This window comes from Geotrypetes seraphini, chromosome 3 (genome assembly GCF_902459505.1).
Source record: "Geotrypetes seraphini chromosome 3, aGeoSer1.1, whole genome shotgun sequence".
NCBI classification, from domain to species: Eukaryota; Metazoa; Chordata; class Amphibia; order Gymnophiona; family Dermophiidae; genus Geotrypetes; species Geotrypetes seraphini.
The window spans coordinates 65233912-65248851 of NC_047086.1; the positions used below are offsets into that span (position 1 = coordinate 65233912).

General features: G+C 41.9%; 1 protein-coding gene across 8 annotated transcripts in view; it reads left to right on the forward strand.

Annotated features, from left to right (window-relative positions):
• The window catches only part of DST (dystonin), an 883569-nt gene that overhangs the window by 213084 nt on the left and 655545 nt on the right, over positions 1 to 14940 (forward strand). For all 8 annotated transcript variants that reach the window (XM_033936420.1, XM_033936427.1, XM_033936422.1 and 5 more), the window contains one exon: positions 1663 to 1724. In XM_033936420.1, coding sequence (XP_033792311.1) covers positions 1663 to 1724 — 62 coding nt within the window. The remainder of the gene's footprint in view (positions 1 to 1662; positions 1725 to 14940) is intronic.

Genomic DNA, 14940 nt, shown 5'->3' on the forward strand with positions numbered 1-14940 from the left:
ATATATATTCAGGTCTTCCAGTTTCTTCTTGTATGTCTTGGCGGAAGCCCCATACCATTTTTGTAGCTTTTTTTTCTGGACTGCTTCAAGTTGTTATACATCCTTAGCCAGATATGGCCTCCAAAACTGAACATAGTACTCCAACAGTACATAAAGTCTTGCTATATAAATTCAAGACTCTTCCTCTGCCTCTAACTGACTTGCTTTGGCATTTCAGGACCCAGTCATATATCACTATGCTTTAAGTTTGCTCTCCCGACTAGTTAATAGCAAAGAATATCTAATTAATGACTTGAGGAGAACATTTAGAAAAGTGCTAGTGTGACAGAATTATGATTAGAACTTCTAATCCTTGGTGTTTTATCATTTAGAATTTTAATGCCTAAGATCAGAAAATTAAGGATTTATCTGCATATTTACATTGAAAAAAGTAGATAAATTAAGAAAAATGAAAAAGTGTAGTGTTGTAGATGCCTTCAATTGCCTAAAACATCATTTCCCTGTTTTAGCTTCTCTTCCCAGCATCAGCCCCTTCTCCCAACTTCACCCTTAGCCTTTCCCCCTTCCCCCTTTCCCTAGCTCCAACCTCCCCTCTCCCACCCCCAGCATCAGCCTCCCCTTTTTGGTTATAACTAGAAGCCCCAAATTTCATATTGGGGATGTTTTATACTTGAGTTATCCGGCTGGAATTTAATAATAATAATAATAACAGTTTATATACCGCAATACCGTTAAGTTCTATGTGGTTTACAGAAGATTAGTGGAGTACAAGTTGAGTTGACGTACAAGTTGAGTTAACTTAAGGGATGTGGGAACAATGGGGAGAAAGGGCAAGAGAGGAGAAGGAGGGAAGTGGGTCAGCTGTCTAGGTATTTCAGGAATAGGTGAGTTTTGAGGCGTTTCCTGAATACCTCATAAGTGGTGGGCAATAGGAGTTGTTCTAGGTCTTTACCCCATAGAGCAGCCTGATGTGAGAGAAGATGCTCATGGTGTTTTTTTAGTTTGCATCCTCTAACCGGGGGAGAAACGAAGTGCGAGTGGGAGCTTCTCTTGTGTTTGTTGGCTGAGAAGGAGAATAGGTCAGTGATGTATTTAGGGGTTAGACCGTAGAAAACTTTAAAACAGAGGCAGGCGAACTTAAACTTTACACGAGCTTCCATCGGCAGCCAGTGTAACTGTTTGAAGTATGGCGTCACGTGATCGAACTTCTTTAGACCGAAGATTAGTCTGACCGCAGTGTTTTGCATTAGTTGTAATCGTCGCATATTCAGCATTCTTAATTGTGATGCATTTCTGATTACAATTCTGGAATGTTTTGAGCATGTGCTGGTAATACAAATGGCCTTGTTCACGAACCTTGATGTGGAGGGGCAGAACATCTGGGCGTGGGATATTGTCAGCATTAAAGATAACTTGAAAGGTTTTGTTGTTTCAAAAGGAAGTAATGTGAAAAGCCTCTTAAGATTAACAGTCACTCAGCCTTCGACTCTACTGTAATCTTTCTGTGCCACACTAGAAGTTGCAGCAGCAGCATTTTTGTTCTGCAAGTTAGGATTCAGTGTAACTTTGTGGTTTTCACAGAACTTATTATTGACATTGTTAAGATTAGTTTAAATGATGTCTATTCTTCACTTGACTGTTCTTTTTCATTTTTCATTTCAGATGAGCGGGACAGAGTACAGAAGAAGACATTTACAAAATGGATAAATCAGCACCTTATGAAGGTCGGTACCGTGATTGTCCTTGAATTTTTTAGCATAGGCTTTGCACTTAGAAATGATGTTTGATTGAAAAGGAAAGGGAGTGCTGGGTCTCTGGAGAACAAGTTGTTCTATTACACAAGACTACCACTAGAGGTCGACAGGCATCGTTGTTTGGAGGGGAGGAAGGTGGAGTTTATGTGCCCTTTGTTACCAGACCTCCGGATTTCCCCGGACATGTCCTCCTTTGAGGACATGTCCGGAGGTCTGGTCGGCTTTTCGAAACCCGGCACTTTGTCCGGGTTTTGAAAAGCTTTCCTTCGGGCAGGAGGGCATCCGCGCATGCGCGGATGTCCTCCCCGACGAGAGCAGTCAGCGGGGGGGGAGGGGGGGCTTGGGACGGGATCGGGGGCATGATGGGCCGGAACCGGGGCATGACGGGGCGGGGATGGGTGGGACTGGGTGGGCCTGGGGGCTGGTCTAGGGGTCTGGATTTTCCAGATGAAAAATCTGGTAACCCTAGCACCTTTAAGATGTCGCAGGCCTGACTTGGAGCCTGCTATCGTACCACTGTGCTGTGGCTTGGAACATATGTTATATCTGGTGCAGCAATACAAATTTATATTTATTGGGGGGAGTTACTGTCCAGCAGAACTGAGTAGGGGGTGTGTCCAGGAGCTGATTTTTTTTGGGGGTGGACAAAGTATTCCCCTCCCCCGCCATATTATTCATCTAACCTGTGCCAGCAGGAATGCCCAATGAGATCCACTGTCTGAACGGCTCCAGTTCTGCCTCAGCTGCGAAGAAATTGACAGTCTCTAGCCGCCAACATTGGTACTGTTTGGGCATTACCAATCAATTATTGGTGTTAATTGGCAGCAGTTTGGATTTGCATGCACTTGCTGAGATGCACACACAGATCTCTTAGGCCTAGATTCTCAGAACACAATCTGCATTTCACCGGTTCCATCCGGTTTAGCCTGCATACATTATAGCGGCGTATTATCAGAATTGCTTATGGTGGTCTTTTGCGAGCTTACTAGCAGTTTCCGACACTGCCATGTAAATGGGCTCTTCAGTATTCAAACGAGCATTCCGGTGGATTCTTAAACATCGCCGAGCCATTCTCCAAGAGTGGCGTCGGCTTTTAGCAACAAAAATCAGCAACTGGTCCGGGGGCGCTGGTACAGTGCCAGCACTGTTAAAAGTTAGTAGTTTTGACTGTGGCTAATGACAAAAATAAAAATTACAGGTTATTTTTAGTGGGTGTAGTAAAAGCACTCTTCTTAAGCGCGTGCATTATAGACCCCCTCAGCAATGGGAGAGATGCCCACTCTCTCCCGCCAATACAGTGCGGCATCACGGAGGATTCTAGGTTTAAATGTAGAGATCAAAAAGATTTGATGCATCAATGTATAATAATGGTCCCTATTTAAAATTTCATACTGTCAAATAATAATTGTAAGTGAACTTACAACATGTGCTCAGAGATGTATAGAATTACCAAGGACCGAAGCCTCTTTAGCAAGACCCACCACCCAATCATTGCATATGTGCTAGAAAATTGTTCTAATATAAACTCTTGTATATCTAATTGCAATTGTGGTCACTTCGGGCTTAACGCAACAAAGACAAAATTATTAAGGTATGGCCCAAAAATTGGTAATTTGCCATTTTCAGTTATTCTTAAGTCGCAATCTCCTTTACCTTCTCCTCTAGGCTTAGCCATGCTATTAAGATTATTTTTATTACCCTCCAAATGTTTTTTTCCCTAAATGTAACTCTATTTTCTTTAAAGACTGTAGTTCACCCTCCTTTCCTTTTGTAATTATTTGTACGTATACACTGTACGTTTATTTGTATAAAATTGTTTTATTTTTTGTCTCCTAATTTTGAACTGTCATACGCATTGAAGTACTTGACATTGCGTGTACAACACATTTTTAATAAACTTGAAACTTAATTCTGGTGATATTTTGCATATAGAATCATCTTCTAGAGTATTGAGTGTTGTTTTGGATTCTTCTCTCTCTTTTCAATGCCAGGTAAATAATCTTACCAAAAAATGTTCCTTTAGTCTTTGCCCGCTGTGAAAAGTTTGTCATCTTTTCCATCAAGATCATTTTGCAGTATTGGTTCAAACCATTATCTAGGCATAGCTGGATTACTGTAATTCCATTTATGTGGGATTAAGCCAAGGAAACGAGAAACGGCTGCAATTGATTCAATGTGCTGCAGGTAGACTGATTTTTGGAAAGAAAAAAATTTGATCACGTCACCTCTGTTGAGGAAATTACATTGGCTTCCGTTTCAATTGAACGTTCAATTTAAATGTGCCTGTATAGTCTTTAAAATTTTACATGAACTATTTGCTCTTTTGATGTCTTTATCTCTAAACACCATGAGATCTTTTCCATCATTGAGAGGAATCAAGTCCATTAGTAAAATTTCACACTCCTTTCCATACTTACTAACTGCGATATGGAATGGACTACTTCCTCAAATTAGATCGTGTTTATCTCTTCAGATCTTTCGCAAAACCACAAAAACCACTATGTTTCATCGCTTTTTAGGTTATAGCTCCAATAAATGTTAATGGATTTTTCTTTGTGATCAAATTGTAAGCCGAATTGCGCTCCTATTTTTAGGAGATGATTCGGTATATAAGACTAAGAATTGGATTAGATTAGAATGTAAATAGTGTAACCTTTCCCTCTCTATCTCTCCCTTCTTCTCCTACAAACACCCCAGCAAAAAAGATTTAGGGGTCCTTTTATCAAGCCGCGCTAGTGGGGTTAGTGCGTCAGACATGGGGTGGAAGGAGACGTACATAGATGGATCAGAAACTGGTTGGAGGGTAGAAAACAAAGGGTAGGAGTGAAGGGTCACTACTCCGACTGGAGGAGGGTCACGAGTGGTGTCCCGCAGGGCTCGGTGCTCGGGCCGCTGCTATTTAATATCTTCATAAATGATCTAGAAACAGGGACGAAGTGCGAGATAATAAAATTTGCGGACGACACCAAACTATTTAATGGAGCTCGGACTACAGAGGACTGCGAAGAATTGCAAAGAGACTTGAATAAACTAGAAGAATGGGTGGCGAAATGGCAGATGAAGTTCAACATTGAGAAATGTAAAGTATTACATGTGGGGAGCAGAAACTCGAGGTACAACTATACAATGGGAGGGATGTTATTGAATAAGAGTACCCAGGAAAGGGACTTGGGGGTAATGGTGGACATGACAATGAAGCCGTCGGCACAGTGTGCAGTGACCGCTAAGAGAGCGAATAGAATGCTTGGTATAATCAAAAAGGGTATTACAGCCAGAACGAAAGAAGTTATCCTGCCGTTGTATCGGGCGATGGTGCGCCCACATTTGGAGTACTGCGTCCAATATTGGTCGCCGTACCTTAAGAAGGATATGGCGTTAGTCAAGAGGGTTCAGAGGAAAGCGACACGTCTGATAAAAGGTATGGAAAACCTGTCATATTCTGAGAGATTGGAGAAGCTGGGTCTCTTTTCCCTTGAGAAGAGGAGACTTAGAGGAGATATGATAGAGACTTATAAGATCATGAAGGGCATAGAGAGAGTAAAGAGGGACAGATTCTTCAAACTTTCTAATAACAAAAGAACAAGAGGGCATTCGGAAAACTGATAGGAGACAGATTCAAAACAAATGCTAGGAAGTTCTTCTTTACCCAACGTGTGGTGGACACCTGGAATGCGCTTCCAGAGGACGTAATAGGGCAGAGTATGTTACTGGGGTTCAAGAAAGGATTGTATAAATTCCTACTGGAAATGGGGATAGAGGGGTATAGATAGAAGATTACTATACAGGTCCTGTACATGTTGGGCCACCGCGTGAGCGGACTGCTGGGCATTATGGTCCTCGGGTCTGACCCAGCAGAGGCATTTCTTATGTTCTTATGTTCTTATGACATTTCATCACGTGCTACCCCCCCCCCCCCCCCCGCGGCTGGCTAAAAATGCAGACGTTAGCGGCTAGCGCGGCAGGCGGTTTAACGCGCGGTATTACGCACGTTAAACCCCTACCGCGGCTTGATAAAAGGACCCCTTAGACCAACAGGTTCCGTTGTACTAGTCTTGTGCCAGTAACTTATGCAACACACACACCCTCCTCATATGCCACAAACAACCAAGCTTCACAGCCCTCATTTTCACTCAGCAAACCCATAGCTTCCAGCTCTGTGGGTGCCATGGGTGCTTGATCACCCCCAATATTGAGAAAACTCATTGACTGCATCTAGGAAAGTGTAATTTAATTTTGAAAAGTTGGCTCCTATGAACAAGCCCTAATACCTTCCCCACTCCAGTCATTCTCCCATTCATACTGTATTGGAATGAGAGACTCTAAGGGCCAGATTCTATAAATGGCGCTGTACCATCTTTACTTTTTTTTTTAATAATATTTTTTTAAATTAATTTTCCAGTAAGAAACACCATAAAAGATATACAGAACACCAACATCAACAGACAATGTAAAGCTATCTACGTGATTTTTTCATGGAAGCTTGAAGGAATGTGTCCCAGAACTGTGAAAAAGAACCCCCCCCTCTAAACCCAACCCCTGAGAGCTCCAGCATCATGAATTTAAGAGCAAACTATGTGCTCTGTGGGAGAAACCATCCAACATAGGTGACCAAATGTCTTTATACATTTCCACATTTGAGGTGACCCTTTCCTGACATCCAAATATTCCATTTTTAACATTGTGAACAGTTCATTTCTCCAAAAGGTAAAAGCGGTGCATCAAATTGTCTCTAGTGTAACAAAATGCAACGTCTTCCTAACAAGGAAGATTTAATTGGTTTTAATCGGCGCAGTAATTGACTGTGCCGTTAAAAAACGATTACCAAACTTGTAAAAAAAAAAAAAATTAGGTGCCAGTAGACGCCTACAAAGATAGGCATCGTAATCACGTCTAAGAAGGCGCCGTGAGATGCAGTTCTCCCAAAAGAACTTAGGCGTCTGCAATGTAGACCAGTAAAACCCTGATCTACAAAGCAGATGCCTAAGTTTTCTGATATCAACAAACGACTAATGAAGTTATAATGGTTAACGGCAAGAGTGGATCCCTGACGAAGCGGCAGCGAAACATGTCGGGTCCACTAGCCTAAGTACAGCAACACTTTTGAAGATAAGTACATAAACTTCATTAGTCGTTTTAAAGTATAAAAAGTGTTCAAAATAAATATAAAATTATTGAGCATCAGCCATTAAAAATTTAAGCCTTGACCGATGAGGAGGTTACACATGAATCTCCCCGTTATGAGATCATAACCTTTATGGGACGGAGGAGGGGTGTTTTTGAGGTCTATGGCTAAAACAGAAGTAGCAACATCAGTTAAGGATTTAAAGGAGTAACACAGAAAGAATATTCTAAAGGTTGGAAGCTTGGAATTTGATATTGGATTTAAAGTTTTCTGATAGGCACCGTTATCTGCCTAAGCGTGATTGACATGTGGCCTGTGCTGTTTTTGTAGGTAACTGCTGATTTAGGCGCGGTTTACAGAATCTGGTCCTAAGTATATAGTCTTTACTCCTTTACACTCACTTGTCCAAACATGGGACACTAATGCTACAGAAACAAGAGGAAACTGTAGGAGGTTCATTAAGGCAGTGAAAGGTTAATCACTTATACTATGGCAGTCCTGCTTGTGGAGCTTTTGTAGCACTCTCACCCTCACACCCTACGCCCATCTTCCTGCACACCTACATTGTTCATCTCAAACATCTCTTGTAAACTGCTCTGAACTCATGTATCATGTTGTAAACATATATTTCTTGTTGTAAACATCGCATACTCTCATTGCATGTATCTTGTTGTAAACCGCTTTGAACTTGTGGTATAACGGTATATAAGAAATAAAATTATTATTATTATTATTTACCCAGAAGTACTATAAGACAAATCCATGTTAGTCCTGGGATTATAAAAACACCATTTGAGTCTGCTTGAATTGGAGAACATAAGAATAGCCTTACCGGGTCAGACCAATGGTCCATCAAGCCCAGTAGCCCGTTCTCACGGTGGTCAGTCCAGGTCCCTAGTACCTGGCCAAAACCCAAAGAGTAGCAATATTCCATTCAGAATCCTAAAGAATAGCAAGATTCCGGAATCCCAAAGAGCAACAAAAGATTCTGGAACCTCAAACAGTAGTAACATTCCATGCTACTGATCCAGTGCGAGCAGAGGCTTCCCCCATGTCTTAATAACAGACTATGGACTTATCCTCCAGGAATTTGTCCAAACTTTCTTAAAACTAGTTACGCTATCCGCTTTTACCACACCCTCTGGCAACGTGTTCCAGATCTTAACTATTCTCTGAGTGAAAAAATATTTCCTCCTATTAGTTTTAAAAGTATTTCCTTGCAGTTTTATCGAGAAGGGTCAGTTGGACTATAGAATAGAGACCCTTTATTGTTAGTGTAAGATTGATTTCATTTATATATTTTAAAAATTTGTAGCCCACCTCTACCTAAGCAGATTCCAGATAAATATACATAAAATATAAAAAATACACAAAAACATAAAACAAAACAATATGAATCATAATCCATCTTATATATGTTGAGTCAGAAATGTATAGTTGAAATTTCCAGATAGACATCTGTCATAAAAACAAGCAAAATATATATGCTATTTAGTGGGATTTGTTAATCACCTTTATGAAGAGATTTACTCAAGGCGATGTAGAGCACATATAGCTTGCCATAAAACTTTCAGATTTGTTTACAGCATAACAATACTAAAATGACCACAAGAAAACATATGTACAATCAGTGAGGCAGATTGAATCCTAGTAATAGAAACATTTAAACAACACTTCAAAACAATCATGTAACAGAAATATGATAACGATGACATAATAGGTAGCATGGAAGTACATTCATATGTCATACATATGATACAAATAAATGTATGATATGATACCCGCAATATTAACAAATGAGGACTAACTTAATGGTTATATGGAGGAATAGCCTGAAGGCTAGAGCAACAGGTTGAGAACCAGAAGACGCTGGCCTTTATCTGATGCCATTTTTTCTGTTTCTATATTTCTAACTTAGTAGGCACCCATTAGAATATCCAAATAACATAGATATGATGCAAATGCTGTTCGTACAATACAAAGAAGTATCTTAGTAGATGGCTGGGGAGAAGTGCAGTTGAGATGCATGAATAGGACAAGATGAATAGAGCAAAGTCATTGGGGTAAATGGATGGCTAAACTGAAGGCAAATTATATGCACAGTTGAGTTAAGAAACAAGGAAGTGATTTAAATCACAGGATGATACGAGGCAAACTAGTCTAGGCATGGAGAGAGGGAAGGTTCAGTCACTACATGTATTAAAGATTTGGGAGACGAGCCAGGCTATCTCCTTCTTCCTGAAATAGAGGTAATCAAGTTGGCATAGCTCCGCTGGGAGTGAGTTTCAGAGTGTGGGGGCTACTCTTGAGAAGGCACACTTGCGGGTATTTCATTGTATAATTTCTTTTGACGAGGGTACAGATAATGATGCTCCTTGAGAGGACCTCAGGAAGCTCAAAAGTGTAGGTCAGGGTTGTCCAACCTGCGGCCCGAGGGCCGCATGCGGCCCCGTGAAGTATTTTGTGCAGCCCCGGTCGAGGGCGGTGCAGTGTTTTCCTCTGCTGCCTCCGGGTGTTTACCATCTTGCCGGCTCCCTCCTGTGTCTTGCTGCAGCATTTGCACGTTTGTGCGGCCCCAGAAACATTTTTTTCGGTCAATGCGGCCCAGTGAAGCCAAAAGGTTGGACACCCCTGCTTTAGGTGCTCTGGTCAATTTTATCCGAAGGCAGTTTAAAATCAATTTTATAAACCAGACACTCGGGCTTATGTATGTAATGCCCATGAATATTTGCAATAATGGCACTTAAGTGCTTTTGTGTTCAGATATGTCTGGAAATGAGAATATTCTGAACATGCATTTCTTCAAATACCCACTTAACTTACATAGCACATATTTGCAAGGGGTGAAACACAGGTGGGATACAGGCAGGGCTCGCACTTATGCACTGTAAATTACATGCTTTCCTGCTACATTTAGGTACTCACACACAGTAGCTCTATGGCAGTTGCATGGTAGAACATAAGAATATAAGAACATAAGAATAGCCTTACTGGGTCAGACCAATGGTCCTCACGGTGGCCAATTCAGGTCACCAGTACCTGGCCAAAACCCAAAGAGTAGCAACATTTCATGCTACCAATCCAGGGCATGCAGTGGCTTCCCCCATGTCTTTCTCAATAACAGACTATGGACTTTTCCTCCAGGAACTTGTCCAAACCTTTCTTCAAACCGGCTACGCTATCCGCTTTTACCACAACCGCTGGCAATGCATTCCAGAGCGTAACTGTTCTCTGAGTGAAAAAATATTTCCTCCAATTGGTTTTCAAAGTATTTCCCTGCAGTTTCATTGAGTATCCTCTAGTTTTTGTAATTTTTGACAAAGTGAAAAATCGATCCACTTGTACCTGTTCTACTCCACTCAGGATTTTGTAGACTTCAATCATATCTCTCCTCAGCCATCTCTTTTCCAAGCTGAAGAGCCTTAACTGTTTTAGTCTTTCCTCATACGAGAGGAGTTCCATCCCCTTTATCATCTTGGTCGCTCGTCTTTGAACCTTTTCTAGTGCCGCTATATCTTTCTTGAGATAAGGAGACCAGAATTGAATGCAATACTCCAGGTGAGGCCACACCAAGGAGTGATATAGAGTCATTATAACATTCTTAGTCTTGTTAACCATCCCTTTTTAAATAATTCTTAGCATCTTATTTGCGTTTTTGGCCACTGCCGCACATTGGGCAGAAGGTTTCATCGTATTGTCTACAGTGACACCCAGATCTTTTTCTTGGGCGCTTTTCCCCCAAAGTGAACCCTAGCATCTGGTATCTGTGATTTAAGTTATTCTTCCCAATATGCATCACTTTGCATTTGTCCACTTTAAATTTTATCTGCCACTTGGGCGCCCGGTTTTCCAATTTCCTAATGTCCATAAGTTAAATAGCACTGGTCCCAGTACAGATCCTTGTGGCACTCTATTGTTTACTCTCCTCCATTGAGAAAAATAATTATTTTACCCTGCCCTCTGTTTTCTATCTGATAACCAATTCTTAATCCACAACTAAACTTTGCCACCTATCCTATGACTTTAATTTTTTCAGGAGCCTCTTGTGAGGAACTTTGTCAAAAGCTTTCTGAAAATCTCGACACACTACATCATCCGGCTCACCTTTATCCTCATGTTTATTCACACCTTTAAATAATTGAAGCAAATTAGTGAGGCAAGATCTCCCTCGGCTGAACCCATGCTGACTCTGTCTCATTAAATCATGTTTGATTATATGTTCTCAATTTTATTTTTTATAATTGTTTCCACCATTTTGCCTGGCACTGAAATCAGGCTTACCGGTCTGTAATTTCCCAGATCTCCCCTGGAACTCTTTTTAAAAATTGGCATAACATTGGCCACCCTCCAATTTTCAGGTACTACAGGTGATTGTAGTGACAGGTTACAGATCACTTAACAGCAGGTCAACAATTTCATGTTTGAGTTCTTTTAGTATCCCGGGATGTATATCATCCGGTCCAGGTGATTTATCACTTTTTAACTTGCCAATTTGGCTCAGTACATGTTCCAGATTCATTGATATTTTTCAGTAACAACTATACAAAAATAGACAAATATACCCCCTCTCTTTTTACTAAACTGCTATAGCCCTGCGCTGCTCTCGATGCTCATAGGCTCCCTGCGCTAAAAACTGCTATTGCGGTTTAGTAAAAGGGGGGCCATAGTGCAAAATATAGACAGCAGATATAAATTATCAAAACGGCCACATTTTGATTACTAAATTGAAAATAAAATCATTTTTCCTACCTTTGTTGTCTGGTCATTATTCAAATCATTTTGGTCCCAGGCTCTGGTTGTCTCTTGATAACTTACTTGCCAGGGTCTCCTGCCCATTTGTTGTTTTCTTCTTTTTCCGTGCTAACCATCCATTTCCCATCTCTGTCCTCCCCTTCCATTTCCCTTCCCTCCCCCGGAAGTCTGGCATCTTTCCTTTTTTTTGTCTCCATCCCCAGATCCACCTTTTCTCAACTACCCTTTCATCCAACATCACTCCCTCCTTTCACACCACCCCAGGGTCCACCATCTCTCCCTTTCTCTTCCCAACTACCCTCCTATCCAGTATCTCTATCTCCCCCACACCATTCCTTGCGCTCAGCTTCTCTCCCTTTCTGTTCCTTTCCTTGCTAAATCCCATTGTCCACCATCTCTCTCCTTTGCCTCACGTCTCTTTGAACCCCCCCTTTCCTCCGTGTACTTCTACACCAGAGCCCTCCTCCCCTGAAGGCCTGCACCATCCCCCCTGAAGGCCTGCACCCCATCCCTGAAGGCCTGCACCCCCCTGAAGGCCTGTCCCCCCCCTTGAAGGGGGAGAGTGTGGAGTGTGGTGCAGTGGTTAAAGCTACAGCCTCAGCACCCTGGGGTTCTGGGTTCAACCCCAAGCTGCTCCTTGTGACCCTGGGTAAGTCACTTAATCCCCCCATTGCCCCAGGTACATTAGATAGATTGTGAGTCCGCCGGGACAGCCAGGGAAAAATGCTTGAGTACCTGAATAAACTCAAGTAAACCATTCTGAGCTCTCTGCCGCAGTCCCGCCCCTCTTCTGACATCAGAGGCAGGATCGCAACAGAGGAAACAACAGCTCCAAAGGCCGATGGCAGCCTGCCAAGATCGCTAGCACCGGCAATCCTCTCTGCAGGCTGCTTCGCTCCTGGAATTAGGTAAATGGATGCACGGGAGGTAAGGCTCTGTCCCCTTCCCTGCCCCTGTCCCATGGGCTCTGTCCCCATCCTGCGGTTAACCTTGGGTACTTGACCCTGTGTTATTCTCTACAAGATAAAAATTGTAGAAGTCTGTTTTGCATTGGCCTCTGTTCCCAATGTATTTCCTGACATTACTCCTAAGTCTACCTGTCTGCAACCTCCATTCATGTCCTCTAGTTCTACCGCCTCTTTATCTCTGGAAGAGGTTTGAGTACTTAAATGTCTGTATTATATTTCTCTAACATATACATATCCTCCAGACTCTTCTCATATGTCTTATGGCACAATCTCTGTATGATTTATGCCACCGTCCTCTGAATTGCCTCATCTTATGTCCTTGAAGAGAGATTGATGGCCTCCAAAGCAGGACATAATACTCCAACTGGGGCCTTACCAACAACTTATACAAGGGCATGACCACCTCCTTTTTTCTCTCTGTGGATAATGATACCAACATTGGCAAGCTTAGCCTACCGGACTCGCTACAAACATAGAGGAGGCTTGGCATTGTGTTACCCAGAATGCAGCGGCCAACTGCAACAGAAGGACTAGCTTTATGAAAGAATGCTTTGATGATTAAAATCTTACATCCTCAGTGTCCTGTTGATATCCCAGCTGGAAGTGATGGTTGATCGCTATGTGGTATTTGATGATGACCTGCAGAGATCTGTCAATAGAAATGACGCTGAGATTGGCTCAGAACTACAAGTTTGCGGTTGAGGATGCGGGAGACTCTGACGATGAGCCAGTTGGGGTGGAAGTTGGCAGTGAGCGTAATGCAAGGCCCACTGTGATATTTGCCACTGCATTACGCAGCTTGAAAATTGCCAGGGCTTATCTAGAGTGTAATGAGTGCCAGAGCTATGAACATTATTATCTGCTTGACCTTGTCTACAACACAAATAGACAAAACACTGTACAGAAAACTATTACAAATTTTTTTTCTCCCATTTAACAGACACTAGTTACTGTATATGTTACAAGTTTTATTGATCTTTTTTAGAAAGTTCTTTATGCCTTATACTGTTTAGCATGATAGGAATATTGTTGACTGCCCAATAACAGTAACAAATAAGTTGTACTACACTGGCTTTGTGTGGTTACTGAAATAATGCTCTGAATATGGTCACTGCGATTATAAGCCCGCTCCTGTTAAGTGCAAGTGAAACTTCAGTATGCAGACCTTTCACTGTACATTAATGGGAGTGGCCTTAGGGATCTGGCCAATCAGACTCGTAGGCCAGAGATGCCTAGGGACACTTAATCTCGCCTAAGGTCACTTCCGAGCGAAACCACGTCCATGCCCAGCCTTGGGCGAGCTTAAGCGTCCCTAGGCACCTCCCTATACCCGAGACAGATGCCTACAGTGTAGACGGCCTGCTTTGGTATTTTGTTTTAGAAAACGTGCATCCTTATTGGCTGGTTAGACAGCGGTAGGACGCCTACCACTGCCTACAGTCGGGATGTCATTTATAGAATTTGCCCCATATCACTGAAAAAAAAAAAAATCTGACCGTTGATAAGTCTGTGATTAAAAGAACATCAGATTAGAAAACGAGGTAATTGATGAAAAAAATTGCCCAGTTTGGTTATGTGACAGACTCTTCATTCCATCCGATTGAAAATCCACACTTCATTATTATGGTTCAGTCATTGAGACCAGGATATCATGTTTGCATTATTATACTTTTATATATGTATACTATGTTTACACAAGATTAACGTTAACCATTGTAACTAAGGGCCTCTTCTATCAAACTGCGTTAGCAGTTTTTAGCGCAGAGAGCTGTGCTGAATGGCCCGCGCTGGTCCCGACGCTCATAGAGTTCCTATGAGTGTCGTGAGCAGCGCGGGCCATTCAGTACGGTTTTCTGTGCTAAAAACTGCTAGCGCAGTTTGATAGAAGAGGCCCTTAGTATGCTATATCTAACCCTTCTAAATAGGTTAACCGTTACAACTAAGTAACCCGTACAGTCTTACTTCACAATAACTGATCCCTAGAGCTGTTAATCTCTAGCTTCTAACTTTGTTAATTCCAATTAATTTGTAACATCTTTTAATCATTGTAAACTGCATAGAACTTCACGGTCCTGCGGTATATAAACTGTTATTATTATTTACATGCATCCTAAATCAACCTTTTTACATCTATGGACTGGCAGAAATAAAATAATTATTTTGTGGTCCGGCAAACTACTAAGACTGAAATTAAAAAAAAAAAAATGTCTCCACCCCATCCCGTCCCCGTGAACTTGGTCCCCGTCTCCATCCTGTGTACAGGGAGTGGGGAAAGAGAGAGAGATCCATGGTGCATCTCTCCCACTCCCTGTACTACCATATCCAACATTTTCCCCTCTCTTAT